This window comes from Garra rufa, chromosome 9, assembly GCF_049309525.1.
Source record: "Garra rufa chromosome 9, GarRuf1.0, whole genome shotgun sequence".
NCBI classification, from domain to species: domain Eukaryota; kingdom Metazoa; phylum Chordata; class Actinopteri; order Cypriniformes; family Cyprinidae; genus Garra; species Garra rufa.
Window position 1 is genome coordinate 1138854 of NC_133369.1, and position 20566 is coordinate 1159419.

At 35.6% G+C, this 20566-nt stretch overlaps 2 protein-coding genes across 2 annotated transcripts; both read left to right on the forward strand.

Annotated features, from left to right (window-relative positions):
* The first annotated feature begins 7022 nt into the window (after window positions 1-7022).
* On the forward strand, window positions 7023-13631 carry tmem222a (transmembrane protein 222a). Its single transcript, XM_073847538.1, has 6 exons — window positions 7023-7148; window positions 7388-7472; window positions 7564-7595; window positions 8456-8552; window positions 9530-9660; window positions 12535-13631. Exons 1-6 carry the CDS (start codon window positions 7030-7032, stop codon window positions 12620-12622), a joined length of 552 nt encoding a protein of 183 aa, XP_073703639.1. The 5' UTR covers window positions 7023-7029; the 3' UTR covers window positions 12623-13631.
* A 1867-nt stretch (window positions 13632-15498) lies between these two features.
* tpbg1a (trophoblast glycoprotein 1a) lies at window positions 15499-18665 on the forward strand. Its single transcript, XM_073846457.1, has 2 exons — window positions 15499-15767; window positions 17653-18665. Exons 1-2 carry the CDS (start codon window positions 15508-15510, stop codon window positions 18584-18586), a joined length of 1194 nt encoding a protein of 397 aa, XP_073702558.1. The 5' UTR covers window positions 15499-15507; the 3' UTR covers window positions 18587-18665.
* Window positions 18666-20566: the final 1901 nt, after the last annotated feature.

The following is a 20566-nucleotide window of genomic DNA, read 5'->3' on the forward strand; positions in this document are numbered from 1 at the left end:
CATTACAGACAGCTGTCCACACTGGAAGCACCGGAGAGACACAACGCACAGCCACTCTATTTTCCCATCTGTCTCAAATAAAATTAATTTATTTACAAATATTATATGTGTGGTTATTTTAGTATATACTAATTTACTTCTTAACGCCAGCGCATCATTCATTTTAAGTGATTCACTAGTAAAAGAATCATCAAAGAGAACACATTGTTTGATAAGTGCAAACTCTGTCCTTGAAAACTAAAAAATAGTGTTTGCAAAAGTCTTTGACAATATCTGTACGAACCCTGGTTTCCTCAGGTTTCATGAAGGTAAATTCATGTCAGTTTTAAAACCAAGTAAAAAAAATCTATTTTTTTTTTTTTATGGTTTTAGTTTTAATTACCTTTATTAACCCTGATGCTAGAATATAGAAATAACGTTTACTGTACATTCTGAGCAAAAAAAGTGCTGTTGTCTTGTTTAATGAAAATGTTCTTAAATCAAGATGCATATACTTGAGTCAAATAAAAGTGATGTTTACAGAGAAACTGTAAAAAAAAAAAAAAAAAAGTGCATTTATGTGTGCATCATTATTAGGCACGTTGATATTGTGGTCATATTTTTTTTCCAAGCACATTTGACCGATTCCAAACCACATCAATCTTAATAACTACTATTCATTTTGCGATATATAATTGTCCATGAAGGCTGGACGTGAAAAACTCCTCATATTCAGGTGTGCAGAATTATTAGGCACATTTTCTTTTACAGATAAAATGAGCCAAAGAAGAGAGTTACCTCAGACTGAAAAGTCAAAAACTATGAAATGCCCATGAGAAGGATGCAATACTAATGCAATACTGCAATTTGCAAAGTTAAGGCATGACCACCGGACAGAAAAACACTCGTTGCGTCTGCATTGTGAGAAAAAAACAGGTGGAGGAGAAAAGATGGAAAAAAGATGGAAGAGGGAAACAAGACAAAAATTCTGAGGATTTTTTCTTTTTCTTTTTTTTTTGCAGAGTATGCAACATTTAATGCCATCACCTTCTGAAGACTCTTTAAAACCTGCAGAAACCCAGATGTCTTTGTCCTACTTGCACATAGATAACCCATGCAACCAAAGAGTTTCTGTTGTAAATAAAGTAGAGACAAATGTTGTTTTCATTTTTTTTTGGTCAGTTTACTGTATCTAAAGCATAGCCTCAATCTCGCAGCTGATTGGCTGATCTGAATTGACGTAAATATGTTCGCCGCCAAATCCCTGAGCGCTGCTTTGATGAAGGTGTTACGTTCACTTTTCCTGCCCACAATTATTCAAAGTCTGTTTTTTGCTGAATAGTTAGTTTTTTCCTCCGTGTGTAATTCATTTGCTGCTGTGTTGTGCCACAAACAGACTGGAGGAAACCTGTGTCCTCTAAAGGCCACCTGACCTACATACACTAATGAGGAAACTATACACACATCTAGGCCAGATGAGCTGTGTTCAGAACAGCATATATGTAGTATGTAAACTGTGTATATATGACCGGAATGACCTATTTGCAATTTTAACATTTCTATTTTGAATCAATATTTGATCAGACTTAAAGTTAAAACCATTTCACACAAAATTACTTACAATAACTGTAAAAGTGTTCCCAAGACAATTACTAGACTCTACACTGTAAAAACTGATATCCTGCTACTGTTGCCTTAAAGTGATTTTTTATAGATTTTTTAATCTGATTTATAGCTAAATAATAAACAAAAAAACTACTAAAAATGACAAAAAAGTATGATTTTTAGTTTAAATTAACCTTAATATTCCTGATGCTAGAATATGGAAATAATGTTTACTGTACCTTCTGAGCAAAAAAATAGTTCTATTCTTTCTCAGTTCGGGAGTTCAGTGCAGGTTCACGAATCATTTGATTCAGTTCGCAACTCCGGATCGCGAATTATTTGATTCAGTTCGGGACTTCAGTGCAGGTTCATGAATCATTTGATTCAGTTCGGGAGTTTGGTGCAGGTTCATGAATCATTTGATTCAGTTCGGGAGTTCAGTGCAGGTTCATGAATCATTTGATTCAGTTTGGGAGTTTGGTGCAGGTTTGTGAATCATTTGATTCAGTTGGTGACTCCGGATCGCAAATCATTTGATTCAGTTTGGGAGTTCGGTGCAGGTTCATGAATCATATGATTCAGTTCATGGCTCCGGAACGCAAATAATTTGATTCAGTTCGGGAGTTTGGTGCAGGTTCATGAATCATTTGATTCAGTTCGGGAGTTCGGTGCAGGTTTGTGAATCATTTGATTCAGTTCGGGAGTTCGGTGCAGGTTCGTGAATCATTTGATTCAGTTCGGGAGTTCAGTGCAGGTTCATGAATCATTTGATTCAGTTCGGGAGTTTGGTGCAGGTTTGTGAATCATTTGATTCAGTTGGTGACTCCGGATCGCAAATCATTTGATTCAGTTTGGGAGTTCGGTGCAGGTTCATGAATCATATGATTCAGTTCATGGCTCCGGAACGCAAATAATTTGATTCAGTTCGGGAGTTTGGTGCAGGTTCATGAATCATTTGATTCAGTTCGGGAGTTCGGTGCAGGTTTGTGAATCATTTGATTCAGTTCGGGAGTTCGGTACAGGTTCGTGAATCATTTGATTCAGTTCGGGAGTTCAGTGCAGGTTCATGAATCATTTGATTCAGTTCGGGAGTTTGGTGCAGGTTTGTGAATCATTTGATTCAGTTGGTGACTCCGGATCGCAAATCATTTGATTCAGTTCGGGAGTTCGGTGCAGGTTTGTGAATCATTTGATTCAGTTCGGGAGTTCAGTGCAGGTTCATGAATCATTTGATTCAGTTCGGGAGTTCAGTGCAGGTTCATGAATCATTTGATTCAGTTCGGGAGTTCGGTGCAGGTTTGTGAATCATTTGATTCAGTTGGTGACTCCGGATCGCAAATCATTTGATTCAGTTTGGGAGTTCGGTGCAGGTTCATGAATCATATGATTCAGTTCATGGCTCCGGAACGCAAATAATTTGATTCAGTTCGGGAGTTTGGTGCAGGTTCATGAATCATTTGATTCAGTTCGGGAGTTCGGTGCAGGTTTGTGAATCATTTGATTCAGTTCGGGAGTTCGGTGCAGGTTCGTGAATCATTTGATTCAGTTCGGGAGTTCAGTGCAGGTTCATGAATCATTTGATTCAGTTCGGGAGTTTGGTGCAGGTTTGTGAATCATTTGATTCAGTTGGTGACTCCGGATCGCAAATCATTTGATTCAGTTCGGGAGTTCGGTGCAGGTTTGTGAATCATTTGATTCAGTTCGGGAGTTCAGTGCAGGTTCATGAATCATTTGATTCAGTTCGGGAGTTCAGTGCAGGTTCATGAATCATTTGATTCAGTTCGGGAGTTCGGTGCAGGTTTGTGAATCATTTGATTCAGTTCGTGACTCCGGATCGCAAATCATTTGATTCAGTTCGGGAGTTCGGTGCAGGTTCGTGAATCATTTGATTCAGTTTGTGACTCCAGATCACAAATCATTTGATTCAGTTCGGAGCAGGTTCATGAATCATTTGATTCAGTTCGGGAGTTTGGTGCAGGTTTGTGAATCATTTGATTCAGTTGGTGACTCCGGATCGCAAATCATTTGATTCAGTTCGGGGGTTCGGTGCAGGTTCGTGAATCATTTGATTCAGTTTGTGACTCAAGATCACAAATCATTTGATTCAGTTCGGGAGTTCGGTGCAGGTTCATGAATCATATGATTCAGTTTGTGACTCCAGATCACAAATCATTTGATTCAGTTTGGGAGTTCGGTGCAGGTTCATGAATCATATGATTCAGTTCATGACTCCGGAACGCAAATAATTTGATTCAGTTCGGGAGTTTGGTGCAGGTTCATGAATCATTTGATTCAGTTCGGGAGTTCGGTACAGGTTTGTGAATCATTTGATTCAGTTCGGGAGTTCGGTGCAGGTTCGTGAATCATTTGATTCAGTTCGGGAGTTCGGTGCAGGTTCGTGAATCATTTGATTCAGTTTGTGACTCCAGATCACAAATCATTTGATTCAGTTCGGGAGTTCGGTGCAGGTTCATGAATCATTTGATTCAGTTTGGGAGTTCGGTGCAGGTTCATGAATCATTTGATTCAGCTCGTGACCCTGGATCGCAAATCATTTGATTCAGTTCGGGAGTTCAGTGCAGGTTCGTGAATCATTTGATTCAGTTCGCGACTCCGGATCGCAAATCATTTGATTCAGTTCGGGAGTTCAGTGCAGGTTCGCAAATCATTTGATTCAGTTCGCAACTCCAGATTGTGATTCATTTGCTTTAGATCGAGTGCAAATGTTCTTACATCAAGTGCATATAAATCTTTTTAATTTAAGTGGATCACGAATCATTTGATTCAGTTCGTGACTCCAAATCGCAAATCATTTGATTGAGATGGGGAGTTCTGTGTGGGTTCGCGAATCATTTGTTTCAGTTTGTGACTCCAGATCGCAAATCATTTGATTAAAATCGGGACTATTGTGCAGGTTCGTGAATCATTTGATTCAGATCGCGACTCCAAATTGCGAATCATTTGATTCAGTTCGCGACTTCGGAGTGCGGATTGTGAATCATTTGAATTAAATCGGGACTTGGATCGGTGTGTTTTCGCAAATCATTTAATTCAGTTTGTGACTCCAGATCGCGAATCATTTTGTAGTAACCTGCTATTGTTGCCTTAAAGTGATTTTTTAGCGATTTAGACCTGATTTACAGCTAAATAAAACACAAAAACACAACAAAATGACTAAAACATCAAAAATTTTAATGAAAAAGAAAAATATAAAAATAAAAACATTCAAAATATTGATAACTGTACAACTGTAACAGTATTTCAATTATAGAGTTAATTTACACTTCAGTGATGTTAAATAACATTGTTTGACGTGAATGCCATGCATACTAACATTTGAAACATCTATTATTGCTTACTGTTTCATATTAGGCAATATAGAGTGTATCCTGCACAGTATTCACTATGTAGTAAGCTGTAGGAGTATGCAACACAGCCCACAATACTGTAGTACAGTAAACTGCCTTTGCTTTAATGGTATAATCTAGAACACATCCCAGCCCAAATCGCTCATATTTCCGCTGGCATTCTGTCAGAATATCGCACCTGTGCTCCAGTTTTCCCACTGTGAGTGTAGTACAGTTAACCGAGTCATTAGGGTGATAAAGGAAGCTGTACGGCGACCCAGATGTCATACTACAGTATGAATGAATGCAGAGATCGCATGAACGCGTCACTTCAACACAAGACAAAAAAAATCCTTCAGCTTCCACAAATGCTTTTGTTTTCCAGCATTTTTGTGTATTTGAACACTTTCCAACAATGACTGTATGATTTGAGATGCATCTTTTCACACTGAGGACAACTGAGGGACTCATATGCAACTATTACAGAAGGTTCAAACACTCACTGATGCTCCAGAAGGAAATAAACACGCATTAAGAGCCTTTTAAATATATTTGAATATTTAAATTTAACTTATTTTGTCTTCTGGGAAACATCTTCTGTAGCTTCTGAAAGGCAGTACTAAATGTAAAAAATATGTTATTTAGGCAAAATAAGAAAAATGTACACATCTTCATTCTGTTCAAAAGTTTTCACCCCCGGCTCTTAATGCATGTTTTGTCCTTCTGGAGCATCAGTGAGTGTTTGAACCTTCTTTAATAGTTGCATATGAGTCCCTCAGTTGTCCTCAGTGTGAAAAGATGGATCTCAAAATCATACAGTCATTGCTGGAAAGGGTTCAAAAACACAAAAATGCTGAACGGATTTTTCTGAAGAACAGCAGACAGTTTAACTGTTCAGGACAAACATGAGACTCATGGACAACTATCACTAAACAAAAAAAAAAAAAAAAAAAAAAAAACACAGCTGTGGATCACTCAGGTAACAACACAGTATTGAGAATCAAGGGGATATAAACTTTTGAACTGTCATTTTTATAAATTCAGCTATTATTTTCCCTATTATTTTTATGTCTTGTATGTGAAATATCTTATTCAGGTCAGTACTAAATTAAAAAATAACATGCATTTTGTATGATCCCTCTTATTTTGGTAAAATAATTAACATTTTGCAGATTCTGAAAGGTGAATGGAAACTTTTGATTCACTAAGTCAATTCTGTGAACATATCCAGGGGCGCTGCTCGCAATTTTGGGCCCTATGACAAAATATGAGGTTGCCCCCCCCCCCTCCCTACCACACCAAAGCAGATCTCTGGGGGCCCCCAAGGTGCGTGGGCCCTTAGAATTGTCCTAACTTCCCCCCCTTAGCGGCGCCCCTGAACATATCAGTCTTTTTCTTCTCAGAACTGGACTTAAACTTGCAATTGTGTTATATCTCACAATTTTTAGCAAAAAAAACTGAATTGTGAAATAAAAAGTCACAATTACCTTTTTAAAATATCGTTTTCATTCTGTGGCAGAAACAGGCTATAGGACCCTATAGGGTTATAATTACAATTGAAAAAGTCTTCAGTGCCACATGATCCTTCAGAAATCATTCTAACATACTGATTTACTGCTTAAGAAACATTTCTGATTATTATCAATGTTGAAAACAGTTGTGCTGCACAATAATTTGGTGGAAACTTAATCATTTTATTTTTAAGGATTCACAGATGAATAGAAAGTTCAGAAGAACAGCATTTATTTGAAATAGAAATCTTCTGTAACATTATAAATGTCTTTATTGTCACGCTTAGCCAATTTAATGCATCCTTGATGAATAAAAGTATTAATACATTGTCTTTCTTTTTCAAACCAGCTTATTAGAATGATTTCTGAAGGATCATGTGAGAAAACTCATGCAGAAACTTCAGCTTTGATTAACAGCTATATTAAAATGTAATAATATTGTACAGTTTTTCTGTATTTTTAATCAAATAAACGCAGCCTTGGTGAGCAGAAGACTTCTCTCAAACATATCCTAATGGTGGGCCTCACGCACGCGCGCACGCACGAAGGCTCTGGCGTCGCGATGACGTCATCGCGCGCAGACTGTGATGGCGGATGTTACCGAGATAGACACTATGAAGCACTTCCACGGCGGTTTCGAGAAAATCGACAAAGAAATGTGCCGCTATCCGCACTGCATCGTCTGGACTCCCATTCCGGTTCTAACGTGAGTAGCGACCGGAGACGTTCTGACGCGTTACGCGCGTAACGCAAACGCATTCTGACGGCGAACGCGCTTAGCTGTCATTCTGTTCTGTCACAGAACATCTACTGTTGTGTAACTGAGCTCATATATCCTCACACATGTGTATTTGATTAAAGAAACATACTATAAAACGTCAGCTGTAAGCACAGATCACTGTTTGCTGACGTTCTCTTGATTGTTGTTGTTGTTGTTGTTTGTAGGTGGTTCCTGCCCTTCATTGGTCACATGGGCATCTGCACATCCAACGGTGTGATCCGGGATTTTGCAGGGCCTTATTTCGTATCAGTGAGTGTATATCTAATAATTAAAATGGTCTGTCTTTTATTGAGAGTGCATTGATGACTACTTTCATATCTGGTTTTTATTTTTTTAACAGGAGGACAACATGGCCTTTGGAAAACCAACAAAGTGAGTCTAAAGCTAGTGAGTGTGATCAGTGTTGGGGAAAGTTACTTTTAAAAGTAATGCGTTACAATATTGAGTCACTTCCTAAAAAGGTAACTGATTACGTTACTTAGTTACTATTTATGGAAAGTAATGCGTTACAATATTGAGTCACTTCTTAAAAAACTAATTATGTTACTTTTTATAGAAAGTCATGCGTTTTGTTACTTTTGCGTTACTTTTAAATCTGGGCAGGGTTTGCTTGTTTGTTTTTAATATAAAAGTTCTATTTTTGTCAAACGCAAAAGCCTTTTTACAGCAAAAGCCTCAGGCTTAGAGAAAAGTAGATTGACGTCTGTATAGTAGACCGCAGAATAAAAAAGGTCAACACTTCAGAAATAAAAAAAGGAAAACAAATGTTAGATTATCTTGAATAATCTTTGCTTATTAGTATGGATGAATTGGATCATTGAAGGTCGGCAGCAAACACATCGGTTAATAAAATGGGATTAAATACATAAAGGATATGTGTATTATTGAACATATTTAATTATTGCAGGTTTGTGTTGAATTTCAGTGTTTTTATTCATTTTGAAGAACACTATCTGTTTTTTTAGTGAGTGAGATGAATTAATGCATGTTCACATTTATTCTAGAACTAAAGGAACATCTTTCTCACAATTTCTCTCAACATGGGGACAGGAGAGCTTTTAATCAATAAATGGGGAAAAAGTAGCTGTTACTCCGATATTTTCTGGTCAATTAAAAAGTAATGTGTTACTTTACTAGTTACTTGGAAAAAGTAATATTCTTACATAACTTGCCCCCAACACTGAGCATATTGTAGAAATACTGTGTGACTGATTCAGTGTCTCTTATTTTAGGTACTGGAAGCTGGATAAGAGTAAAGTATACAGCGGTGGAGCAAATGCCTGGGATTTGGCCGTTCATGAGGCGTCTGAGGAGTACAAAACCAGAATGGTCAGATCTCTACTGTAATATGTGCTTGTAGGATGAGCATATGTGACCCTGAACCACAAAACCTGTCATTTGGTTTGAAATCGAGAATAAATAAGCTTGCCATTGATGTATGGTTTGTTAGGATAGGACAGGGATTGGCTGAGATACAACTATTTGAAAATCTGGAATCTGATTGTGCAAAACAAATCTAAATATTGGGAAAATCACCTTTAAAGTTCTTGGCAATGCATATTGCTAATCAAAAATAAAGTTTTGATACATTTACGGTAGGAAATTTACAAAATGTCTTCATGGAACATGATCTTTACTTAATATCCTAATGATTTTTGGCATAAAATGAAAATTTTGACCCATTAGAACAGACTGGAAACAATGTATTATTAAATTTTGGGGGGAATAAATTAATGTATAAAATCAAGCAAATTATATCTGAACAAATCCCTCTGTAAAAACCTTCAGGATACAGACAGGAATACAAATGTAAAGTTTAGTGTGTGTAAGTGTTACTGAAGTGGAGATTTATGGCTCAGTGTAGGAGAAAAAACTCATTTTGAGAAAACGGCCTTTAAAAATATGGATTGTAATTGAAATCTATTGACACAAATAGATAAAGTGCTATAAAAGAAACACTTAACAATGACTTTTAGATGTTTTCTTTCCACTAGTCTGGAAAAAACACTTTATGAAACACCAAAAAGCCTTAAATATCAAACTTTATAGGTGCATGAAAAAAATGTTTTTGCCTGCAGTGTCTCCCCTTAAATGTTCATGCTCTTTAAAACATTCTGATTGGCTGTCAATAATTTTATTTTGAAATGATTCCAATCGTGTGCAGTTACAGCTGTGGGCTTTGCTCTTCTGTTACATTTAGATTGATTTTTAAAACTATCTTTATCATTATCGCTATAGTTACTGTGCAGAAATGTTAACACTAACACATTGGTGCCTGACACTGTTGTTTTGCGTTGTGTTTTCAGCACAATCTGTGTTGTGATAACTGTCACTCTCATGTGGCCATGGCTCTGAACCTCATGCGCTACGAGAACAGCTCCTCCTGGAACATGGTCAACCTCTGCTTACTGTCCTTCATCCACAGCAAACACGTCAGGTGAGCTGCGCCACTCTACAGTGCGACTCCCATTTCTGACTAAAAGCTACTGTGTGCAACTGAAAAAATATCTAGAAGCAGCAGTGCGACTGACCCCATCAGCATATTAGTGTTTGCGCTGAGGGGAGCAACTGTGTTTTTGCAACGTTGAGTAATGCATCACAGACATATCTCACCAATCCTTTCATAAACAAAGTGTAGAGAGAGTGTAAATAAGAGATTGATTGTACAATGGAGAGAGCTTCAGTGATTATAATGGAACTTTGTGAGATTGCAATGAACTAAGATTGTTAAAAATGTAAGCTTTTAAAGTTTTTTAAGTTTTGTAAATTGAGATATTGATTTAATACAACTGTTATTACGAAGACTTACAGTACAGAGCAAAAGTTTGGACACACCTTCTCATTCAAATGAATGAGAAGGTGTGTTCAAACTTTTGCTCTGTACTGTATATTTTTCTGTTTATTAAAGTTTTTACTCTACATTTGTGCAGTTTTCAGTGGGTTAGTGATATTTTTTAAATATATATAAATTAATAAAAAAATATTTTTTTAAATGGGTTTTTATACAAAAACTGCTTTTTTATGTAAAATTCACTTTATAAAAGACCCACATTTCTAACTTTAATTCATGGGGATAACATGGATAATTTCACATGGTTTAGTGTAAGATTTTTGCCCATCTTTTGGAAAATCCAGTTTTAAAACAAAAAAAAATAACCTTTTCCAGTAGGTGGCTGCAGAGCTCCACTATTTGCTATTTGACCACCTGAAAGATATTTTTCACAAGTTTTTTCAGTTCAATTCATATCTACAGTACAGACCAAAAGTTTGGACACACCTGAATGAGAAGCTGTGTCCAAACTTTTGGTCTGTACTGTAAATTGTCTGACTATTACACTATTTCCTGATTTTGCTCTTTCATCGTCAAAAATAGTCTGAAGCAAGTCACAACTGAGCCGCTGCACATCTCCATTCAAGAACGTGCGTTTTAAACAAATCTAGTGAGGCAATGACTCAGTTTCCTATTCATAAAGACAGTCACTTGCTTTATTCCTGAATGAATCAGCCGTTCAAACGAATCAAATGAATGAATGATTCAGTGATTAAATCAGCAACTTGTCGCCACCTACTGGCAGATTTATTTTTTAAAGTATCTATTCATTTATTTAAATCATTTAATATTTCTGTATTTAAAATGTTATATTTAAAACATTAATCTCAAAATTGAGACTTTTTAAGTCCTTGATTTATAAACAAAATTCCCTTGCATCTGCTCAGTGCATTCTGGGATTGCCTTCTCTGTGAAGGATACACACAACCCAGTCTTAGCATTCAGAAGTCGGCGTGTCCTCACCTTTGACTGAATGATTTATCGCAGCGGCTGCCGTGTTTCCCCTTTAGATGTCAGTGTTCTTCCGCTGGGGCTCTCAGCGCTGCAGGACACACGTGACTCAGGGTTTCTGGGGAGAAAGAGATGGATTGTGGGTTTCTGTGTGAGATAATCCCCAAACTTCAACATTTTAAAGCATTTTAACTTTTTATTGCAATTCTGAGGTTTTTTTTTTTTCCATGCAGTTCTGACTTCCTCAGAATTCTGACTTTACATCTTGCAATTTTGTTTCTGCCACAGATTAAAAATAATAAAAAGTTGCAAATTGTTACAAAAAATTGCAGGATATAAATTTACCATTCCGAAAAAAGTTAGAATTTTGCGATTTCTTTTTAGAATTTTGCAACTCTTTTGTTTAATTGTAACTTTCTCATCTCACAAATTCAACAAAAAAACATTCTAACAAAACAAACACATTTTATATAATTCTGAGAAAAAGTTAGAATTTTGAAATGTGAACTTTTGACCTTTTTTAGCAATTCTGAGTGTAAATCATGCAATTCTGACTTTTCTTTTTAAATATTATATAAACAACTCTGGGGGAGAAGAATAGAAGTTTAATATATAAACTGAATCTTAAACTTTTCATATTTCATATAATGCAATTCTGACTTTTTTCCTCAGAATTCTGACTTTACATCCTTAGAGTTATTATTTTTGCCACAGAAAAAAAAAAAATGGTATTTTTGACTTTGCAATTCTTAGAAAAATAAAAATAGCAAGATATGAATTTACCATTTTGAGAAAAAGTTAGAGTTTTTTATATATAAACTGAATTCAGAACATTTTATTGCAATTCTGAGTTTATATCATGTAGGTCTGACTTTTTTTCTCAGAATTCTGACTTTACATCTTACAATATTTTTGTGTTTCTGCCACAGAATTAAGAATTTTATTTATTTATTTTTTCTATGCAAATCTAGAAAAATAAAAATGGCAAGATATAAATGTACAATTTTGAGAAAAAGTTAGAATTTTGATGTATCAAACAATGTTCCTTGCAATTTTAAAAGGTAATTGTAACTTTTTTTTATCTTTAATTATGACATTTCAGACGTTAACTTTCTCATCTCACAAATTTTGAAAAAAAAAAAAAAATTGAGAAATAAATTGTATATAATTCTAAGAAGAAAAAGAATTATGAAATATAAACTTTAAAACTTTTTATAGCAATTCTGACTTTTCTTTTTAAATAAAATATATATTTCTTGTTAAAGTTTCTGACTTTACATCTTGCAGTTTTTTTTTTTTTACTTTTCTGCCACAAAATAAAAAATAAAAATAACTTTTTCATCTCACAATTCTGACACTTCAGAGAAATTCTGGAGCATTTTAAAGCAATAGTTACGTTTCAAAAAAAATTTCTGCTTTAGAAATAGGTTTGGAGTGACATATGGGAAGTAATTAATATTTTAGTTTGAACGAACCCTTTAACGTTCTGCACTTCTCTAAAAGGTTATTGTGTTTATCTCCGTCCTGCAGCTTCGTGGGGTTCCTGAAGACCTGGCTGCCTTTCCTGATGATTTGTGGGGTCATCGTCACCATCGCCCTTGCCATCAACCTGCGATGACTGAGGCAGAACGAGGACCTCATCAAACACTGAGAGAGATGCTGTTTACAGCTCAGGATCACAAACTGTACTGCTGAACCTGAACCTCTTTGCATCGTGCGACACGAGACACGCAGACTATCAGTACCATGGTAAATAAGTTGATTACAGGGACTTTTTCCATTACTGCTTACATAAGCTTTCGCATTTGATATATTTGTACTATAATCATATCACATACGCGGATGGGGCTCAATCAAAATGATGAATGATCAGTTCTTTTACTGATCCTGGATGTTGAGAGGCGTATACTGTATTACATCAGAGTCTGTAAATTTGCTTAATTTGAGGTTTTTTTATGTTTATGTCTTCATTTATATTATATGACCAAATACAAAAGTATGTCCATAATGTTTGTCCTCATTCTTTAAAGTTTGTCCTTAGAAAAAAAATTAAATGGCAAGATATAAACTTGCTATTCTGAAAAAGTTTGATATGTTTCTTGAGTTTATATCGTGCAATTCTGACTTTTCTTTTTAGATTTCTGACTTCACATTTTGCAATTCTGTTTTTTGTTTCTGACAGATTTTTTATAATCAAAAATTCATATTTGTGACTTTTTTCTTGGAATTCCTAAAAAAATATGTAAAATTGCAAGATTTAAATTTACCATTCTGGAAAAGTTTACATTTTGATGCATTAAAGAATGTTAAAGAATTTTCTCAGTTTATATGCAATTCTGCCTTTTTTCCTCATAATTCTGACTTCACATCGCGCAATTGTTTCTTTTTTGTTTCTGAATTAGAATTAAAAGATAAGGTCATTGTAACTTTTTCATCTTATAATTCTGACATTTCAGAAAGCATTGTGAGAAATCAACTTTATATGAACAATTCTGAGAAAATTTGAATTTGACGTATAAATGCAGAATTGTACACTTTTTATTGCAATTTCACATTCTGTTTTTTTTCCTCATAATTCTGACTTTACATCTTGCAGTTGTTTTTTGTTTCTGCCACAGATTAAAAATAAAAAAAAGGTATATTTGACTTTTTTTCTTGCAATTCTTAGGAAGAAAATGTAAAATTGTAAAATGTAAATTTACCATTTTTTGAAAAAGTTTGAAATTCTGAGTTTATATTCAATTCTAACTTTCTTTTTATAATTTTAACTTTACATTTAGCAAAACCTTTTTTTCATCCACCACAGAATTAAAAATACAAAAAAGTAACCTTTTCATCTCACAAACTTTAATAAAAAAACATTGTAATAAATAAATTATATATAAACAATTCTGAGAGAATTTTGATATGCAAACTCAGAATTGTAAACTTTTTATTGCAATTCTGACTTTTTTCTCATAATTCTGACTTTACATCTTGCAATTGTTTCTTTTTTGTTTCTGAATTAGAATTAAAAGATAAGGTCATTGTAACTTTTTCATCTTATAATTCTGACATTTCAGAAAACATTGTGAGAAATCAACTTTATATAAACAATTCTGAGAAAATTTGAATTTGACGAATAAACGCAGAATTGTACACTTTTTATTGCAATTTCCCATTCTGTTTTTTTTTCTTAGAATTTTGACTTACATCAAGCAATTGTGTTTTGTTTCTGCCACAGATTAAAAATAAAAAAGGTATATTTGATTTTTTTCTTGCAATTCTTAGGAAGAAAATGTAAAATTGTAAAACATAAATTTACCATTTTTAGAAAAAGTAAAATTCTAAGTTTATATTCAATTCAATTCTAACTTGTCCGCCACAGAATAAAAAAAAAATACAAAAAAAGTACACTTTTCATCTCACAAACTTAAAAAAAACAAAAAAAAAACAAAAACATTGTAATAAATAAATTATATATAAATAATTCTGAGAGAATTTTGAAATGTAAACTCAGAATTGTGAGCTTTTTATTGCAATTCTGACTTTTTTCCCTCAGAATTCTGACTTTACATCTTGCAATTCTGTTTCTTTTTGTCTCTACCACAGATTAAAATAAAGGTAATTGTAGCTTTTTCATTTTGAAATTCTGACATTTGAGAAGAAAAATTCTGGGGAAAAAAAAACAACGAGGAATAAATTTTATATAAACAATTATGAGGAAAAAGTCAGAACTGCAAGATATAAACTCAGAACTTTTTTCTCAAAATTCTGTTGTTTTTTGCAACGGAATTAAAAATAAAGTTAGTTGTACCTATTTATCTTGCATTTGTAAGTTTATATCTCACAATTCCAAATTTTCGTCTCAGAACTGCAGTATGTTTCTCTCCTAATTCTGACTTTATGTGGCAAAAAAAGAGCTTGTGAGATGAGATGTACTCAGAATTGAAGAAAAAGTCTGAATTGTAAGATACAATGATGCAATTACCTTATTTCAAAATCCCATACTTTTCTTCATGATGTTTGGTTCATCTGAGTGTGGGATTTTTAGTGATTTTAGTCAGTTTGAGTCAGTTCTCAAGTTGACACAGGTGTAGAGAATCACATTAACTACCATCATCATCCACTAACTAACCACAAACAAAAACAATACTGATCAGCTGTTTTAGCATTTTAAATAAAATATTTCAACTAAAGTGTTTGTGCATTTTTCTTTACAGCTGTATAGTTAATAATTGAATGCATGATGGCAAAGGAAAGATGAGTGGTGCAATATTTCCTAATAGTGCAATTTACATTTGTAGCAAAGCAAAAGCTGCTCTATAAATGTTCCAAATGACCAGAGTACATCCTAACCCCAGTGGTGTGTGTGACTGTGAATGGATGGATGTGTTGTCCACTCAGCTCCACCCCCATCTCTGATAAATGTGAGATGAGGAGGTGTTTCTAGGTGAATCGGTTAGTGAGGATCTGATCCAGCATGTGCACTTACTCCGGACCGTGAGCGCGAGCGTGTGGAGGATGCCGCTGGCTGTGTCGCTGACGCTCGTTTGCGCGATGCTGTGCCTCTCCGCGTGCGTCGCGTTGTGTCCGCCGCGCTGCGAGTGTTCGGAAACTCAGCGGACGGTGCGATGCGTGTCTGCCGCGCTCCTCCGGGTCCCCGCCGCGATCCCGAGCGACACGAGCAGCCTGATCATCACCGGAAACGAGATTCACAGACTCGACCACAGCGCGTTCGGTGAACTGCAGAACGTCACACACCTGAACCTCAGCAACAACGGGTGAGAACTAAAACATCTGTCTGTAGCAATAATGGGTGAGAAATGATATTAATAGTAAACAAAATCCACCTGTCTGTCCATCTATACACATCTCTATGTCTATATATCAGTCTGTGTATCCATCCATCTGTCTGTCTGCCTCCCTATCCATTAATCCATCTATTTGTGAATATCGATCTGGCTATCCTCTATCTGTGTCATATATATGTATATCAATCCATCTTTCTATCGATTGTCTATCTTCTTGACTGTTCATCCATCTATCTATCTATCATCTATCTATCTATCTATCTATCTATCTATCTATCTATCTATCTATCTATCTATCTATCTGTTTGTCTATCTATCTATCTATCTGTTTGTCTATCTATCTATCTATCTATCTATCTATCTATCTGTCTATCCATCTGTTTGTCTATCTATCTATCTGTTTGTCTATCTATCTATCTGTCTATCCATCTGTTTGTCTATCTGTCTATCTATCTATCTATCTATCTATCTATCTATCTATCTATCTATCTATCTATCTGTTTGTCTATCTATCTGTCTATCCATCTGTTTGTCTATCTGTCTGTCTGTCTATCTGTCTGTCTGTCTATCTATCTGTCTATCCATCTGTTTGTCTATCTGTCTATATCTATCTATCCATCTGTTTGTCTATCTGTCTATCTATCTATCTATCTGTTTGTCTATCTATCTGTCTATCCATCTGTTTGTCTATCTGTCTGTCTATCTATCTGTCTGTCTATCTATCTATCTGTCTATCCATCTGTTTGTCTATCTGTCTATATGTTTGTCTATCTATCTATCTGTCTATCCATCTGTTTGTCTATCTGTCTATCTATCTATCTATCTATCTATCTATCTATCTATCTATCTATCTATCTATCTATCTGTTTGTCTATCTATCTGTCTATCCATCTGTTTGTCTATCTGTCTGTCTGTCTATCTATCTGTTTGTCTATCTATCTATCTATCTATCTGTCTATCCATCTGTTTGTCTATCTGTCTATATCTATCTATCCATCTGTTTGTCTATCTGTCTGTCTATCCATCTGTTTGTCTATCTATCTATCTATCTATCTATCTATCTGTCTATCCATCTGTTTGTCTATCTGTCTATCTATCTATCTATCTATCTATCTATCTATCTATCTATCCATCTGTTTGTCTATCTGTCTATCTATCTATCTATCTGTCTATCCATCTGTTTGTCTATCTGTCTATATCTATCTATCCATCTGTTTGTCTATCTTTCTATCTATCTATCTATCTATCTATCTATCTATCTATCTATCTATCTATCTATCTATCTATCTATCTAAATAATTCTGAGAGAATTTTGAAATGTAAACTCAGAATTGTGAGCTTTTTATTGCAATTCTGACTTTTTTTCCTCAGAATTCTGACTTTACATCTTGCAATTCTGTTTCTTTTTGTCTCTACCACAGATTAAAATAAAGGTAATTGTAGCTTTTTCATTTTGAAATTCTGACATTTGAGGAGAAAAATTCTGGGGGAAAAAAAACAACGAGGAATAAATTTTATATAAACAATTATGAGGAAAAAGTCAGAACTGCAAGACATAAACTCAGAACTTTTTTCTCAAAACTCTTTATTAAAATATTTAATTAAATTAAAATTAAAAATAAAGTTAGTTGTACCTATTTATCTTGCATTTGTAAGTTTATATCTCACAATTATCTATCTATCTATGGTCTGGCTATCTATCCATCTGTTTGTCTATCTATCTCTAAATATCTGTATATCCATCTGTCCATCTACCTATATGTATGTCTCTTGTGAGATAAGTGTCTCGTCACAGCCCTAATGTCTATATATATGTCCCTATTTGAAATCCTCAAACTTCTTTCTATTCCGTCAGCATCATGGAGATCGGCTCGCACGCGTTCTCCTCTCTCCTCATGCTGCGTTCTCTAATCCTGAACAACAACCAGCTGGTTCTGATCCATCCCGAGGCGTTCTCCGTCCCCGGCAGCCCTCTCCAGGAGCTGATCCTGCACTCGTCCCTCTATAACTACACGTCTCTGACCGACCTCATCACCGCCCTGCGCTGGGGAGAGCTCACCAACCTGCTGCGCCTCGACCTGTCGGGCAACCGGCTCGTCCTCTTACCCCCGGGGATGTTCGCTCCTCTGCCAAACCTGCAGCGTCTGCATCTGTGCAACAACTCTCTGGTGGCCGTCTACAACAGCACCTTCTCAGGCGTCGAGCAACTTCTGGAGCTGGACTTGACCGGAAACGCGTTCAGAACTATCAGCGACGAGGGTCTGCGTGAGCTGGAGCGACTCGGTCGGGTGCGTCTTCTCCTGGGTCAGAATCCGTATGTGTGCACGTGTGAAGCGCAAGAGTTTGCCAGCTGGTTGAACGGTTCAAAAGTCAGGGTTGGCGATGTGGAGAGGTTATATTGCGAGTTTCCCACTGCGTTGCGTGAGGTGCCTTTGCGTGGTCTCAGCGCGCAGGCGTTGGGGTGTTACGGTAAACCACATGAAGAGATTACCGACTTGTCCCTACAGACTTCCTACGTGTTTCTTGGATTAGTGCTGGGATTCGTAGGTATGGTCTTCCTCTTTGTCGTCTACCTCAACCGAAAGGGAATCAAGAAATGGATCACAGAAATCTATGAAGCCTGTCGAGATGTGCTGGAGGGGTATCAGTATCGTTACGAGATCGACTCGGACCCACGGCTGGGGCGCACTTCACATGGTCAGCAGGGTCGGTCCCGAATGGACCCACGCTTGGCGCACATCTCTACAGACTCCCGGATCACACAGATCCCATCCGATGTGACACTATAACTGTAGAATGAACTCGTTTCCATAATAGATATTAGGATATTTGTGACCTTGAACCATAAAACCATTCTTAAGTAGCACAGGCATATTTGTAGAAATGGCCAAAAATACATTGAATGGGTTAAAATTCCAAAACATGATTAGTGATATGCATTGCTAAGAACATCATTTGGACAACTTTAAAGGCGATTTTCTCAATATTCAGTTTTTTTTTTTTTTTTTTTTCAAAATCAAAACCAGAATCAGAATAGCCATGTGTTTTTGTCTCAATGGTCAAAATTATAGATTTTTTCCTTTATGCCAAAAATCATTAGGATATTAAGTAAAGATCATGTTCCATGAAGATATTTTCTAAATGTCCTACCGTAAATATATCGAAACCTAATTTCTGATTAGTAATATGCATTGATATGAACTTTATTTGGACAACTTTAAAGGCGATTTTCTCAATATTCAGTTTTTTTGTTTTTTTTTAATCAGAATAGCCATGCATGTTTGGCTGTATGGGTTAAATTATTTTTTATGCCACAAATCATTAGGATTTTTTTTTCTTCAGAATCAGAATGGCCATGCGTTTTTGGCTCTATGGGTCAAAATTATAGATTTTTCTTTTATGCCAAAAATCATTAGGATATTAAGTAAAGATCATGTTAAAGGCAATTTTCTCAATATTTAGATTTTTTTGCACTCTTAGAGTCTAGATTTTAAATAATTGTATCTCGGCCAAATATTGTCCTATCCTAGCAAACCGTACCTCAACGGAAACCATATTTATTCAGCTTTCAGATGATGTATAAATCTCAATTTCAAAATATTGACACTTATGATTGGTTTTGTGGTCCAAGGTCACATTTTGCACAGTTTGTAGCAAAGTGGTGTGCTTGATGTTTTTCTAAATAGACCAAATCAAGGAAAATCAGTAGTGGTTGGCAGATGCCATTAATTAGAGAGATATCTGAGTGATACCTGATGTAATGCCAATAAATGCATGATATGTGCTAATACATACACAATTTAATTGGAAAACATCCACCAATGCAAGAAGTGTGGACACAAAAACAGAAGAATAAAGAATGTAAACGCATATAATGGTTGAACTTACAGTAGTTGTTTAAAGAGAAATGCACACTTAAAAATAAACATTATTTATTGGCTTCTAAGGTTCCACACAGAACCTTTACCATTCTTTACAGCAGAGGTTCTCAACTCTGGCCCTCGAGGTCCACTTTCCTGCAGGGTTTACCTCCAACCTTGATCAAACTCACCTGCCTGTAACTTTCTAGTAATAATGAAGAGCTTGATTAGCTTGTTCAGGTGTGTTTGATTAGGGTTGGAGCTAAACTCTGCAGGAAAATGGACCTCGAGGGCCAGAGTTGAGAACTCCTACTTTACAGTGGCTAAAGATTCTTTAGATCAGGGATCCTCAAATCTGGCCCACGAGATCCATTTTCCTGAAGGGTTTAGCTTTAACCCTAATCAAACACACCTAAGCATAGTCAAGGTCTTCAGGATCAATCACAAGCAGGTGAGTTTGATCAGGGTTGGAGCTAAACTCTGCAGCGCATTGGCCCTCCAGAGGAAGATTTGAGGAACCCTGCTTTAGATTATTAAAATCCAGTTGTTTTTAAGAACTGATCATTGAATGGTTCTTCTATGGCATTTTTATGAAAAAAACCTTTGTATTTGTGACCCTGGACCACAAAACCAATCATAATATTTTAATAAATAAGCTTTTCATTGATGTCTGGTTTGTTAGGATAAGACAATATTTGGCTGAGATACAACTATTAGAAAATCTGGAATCTGAGGGTGCAAAAAAATCAAAATATTGAGAAAATCGCCTTTAAAGCTGTCCAAATGAAGATATTAGCAATGCATATTACTAATCAAAAATTAAGTTTTGATATGTTTACGGTAGGACATTTACAAAATATCTTAATATCCTAATTATTTTAGCCATAAAACAAAAAACGATAATTTCAA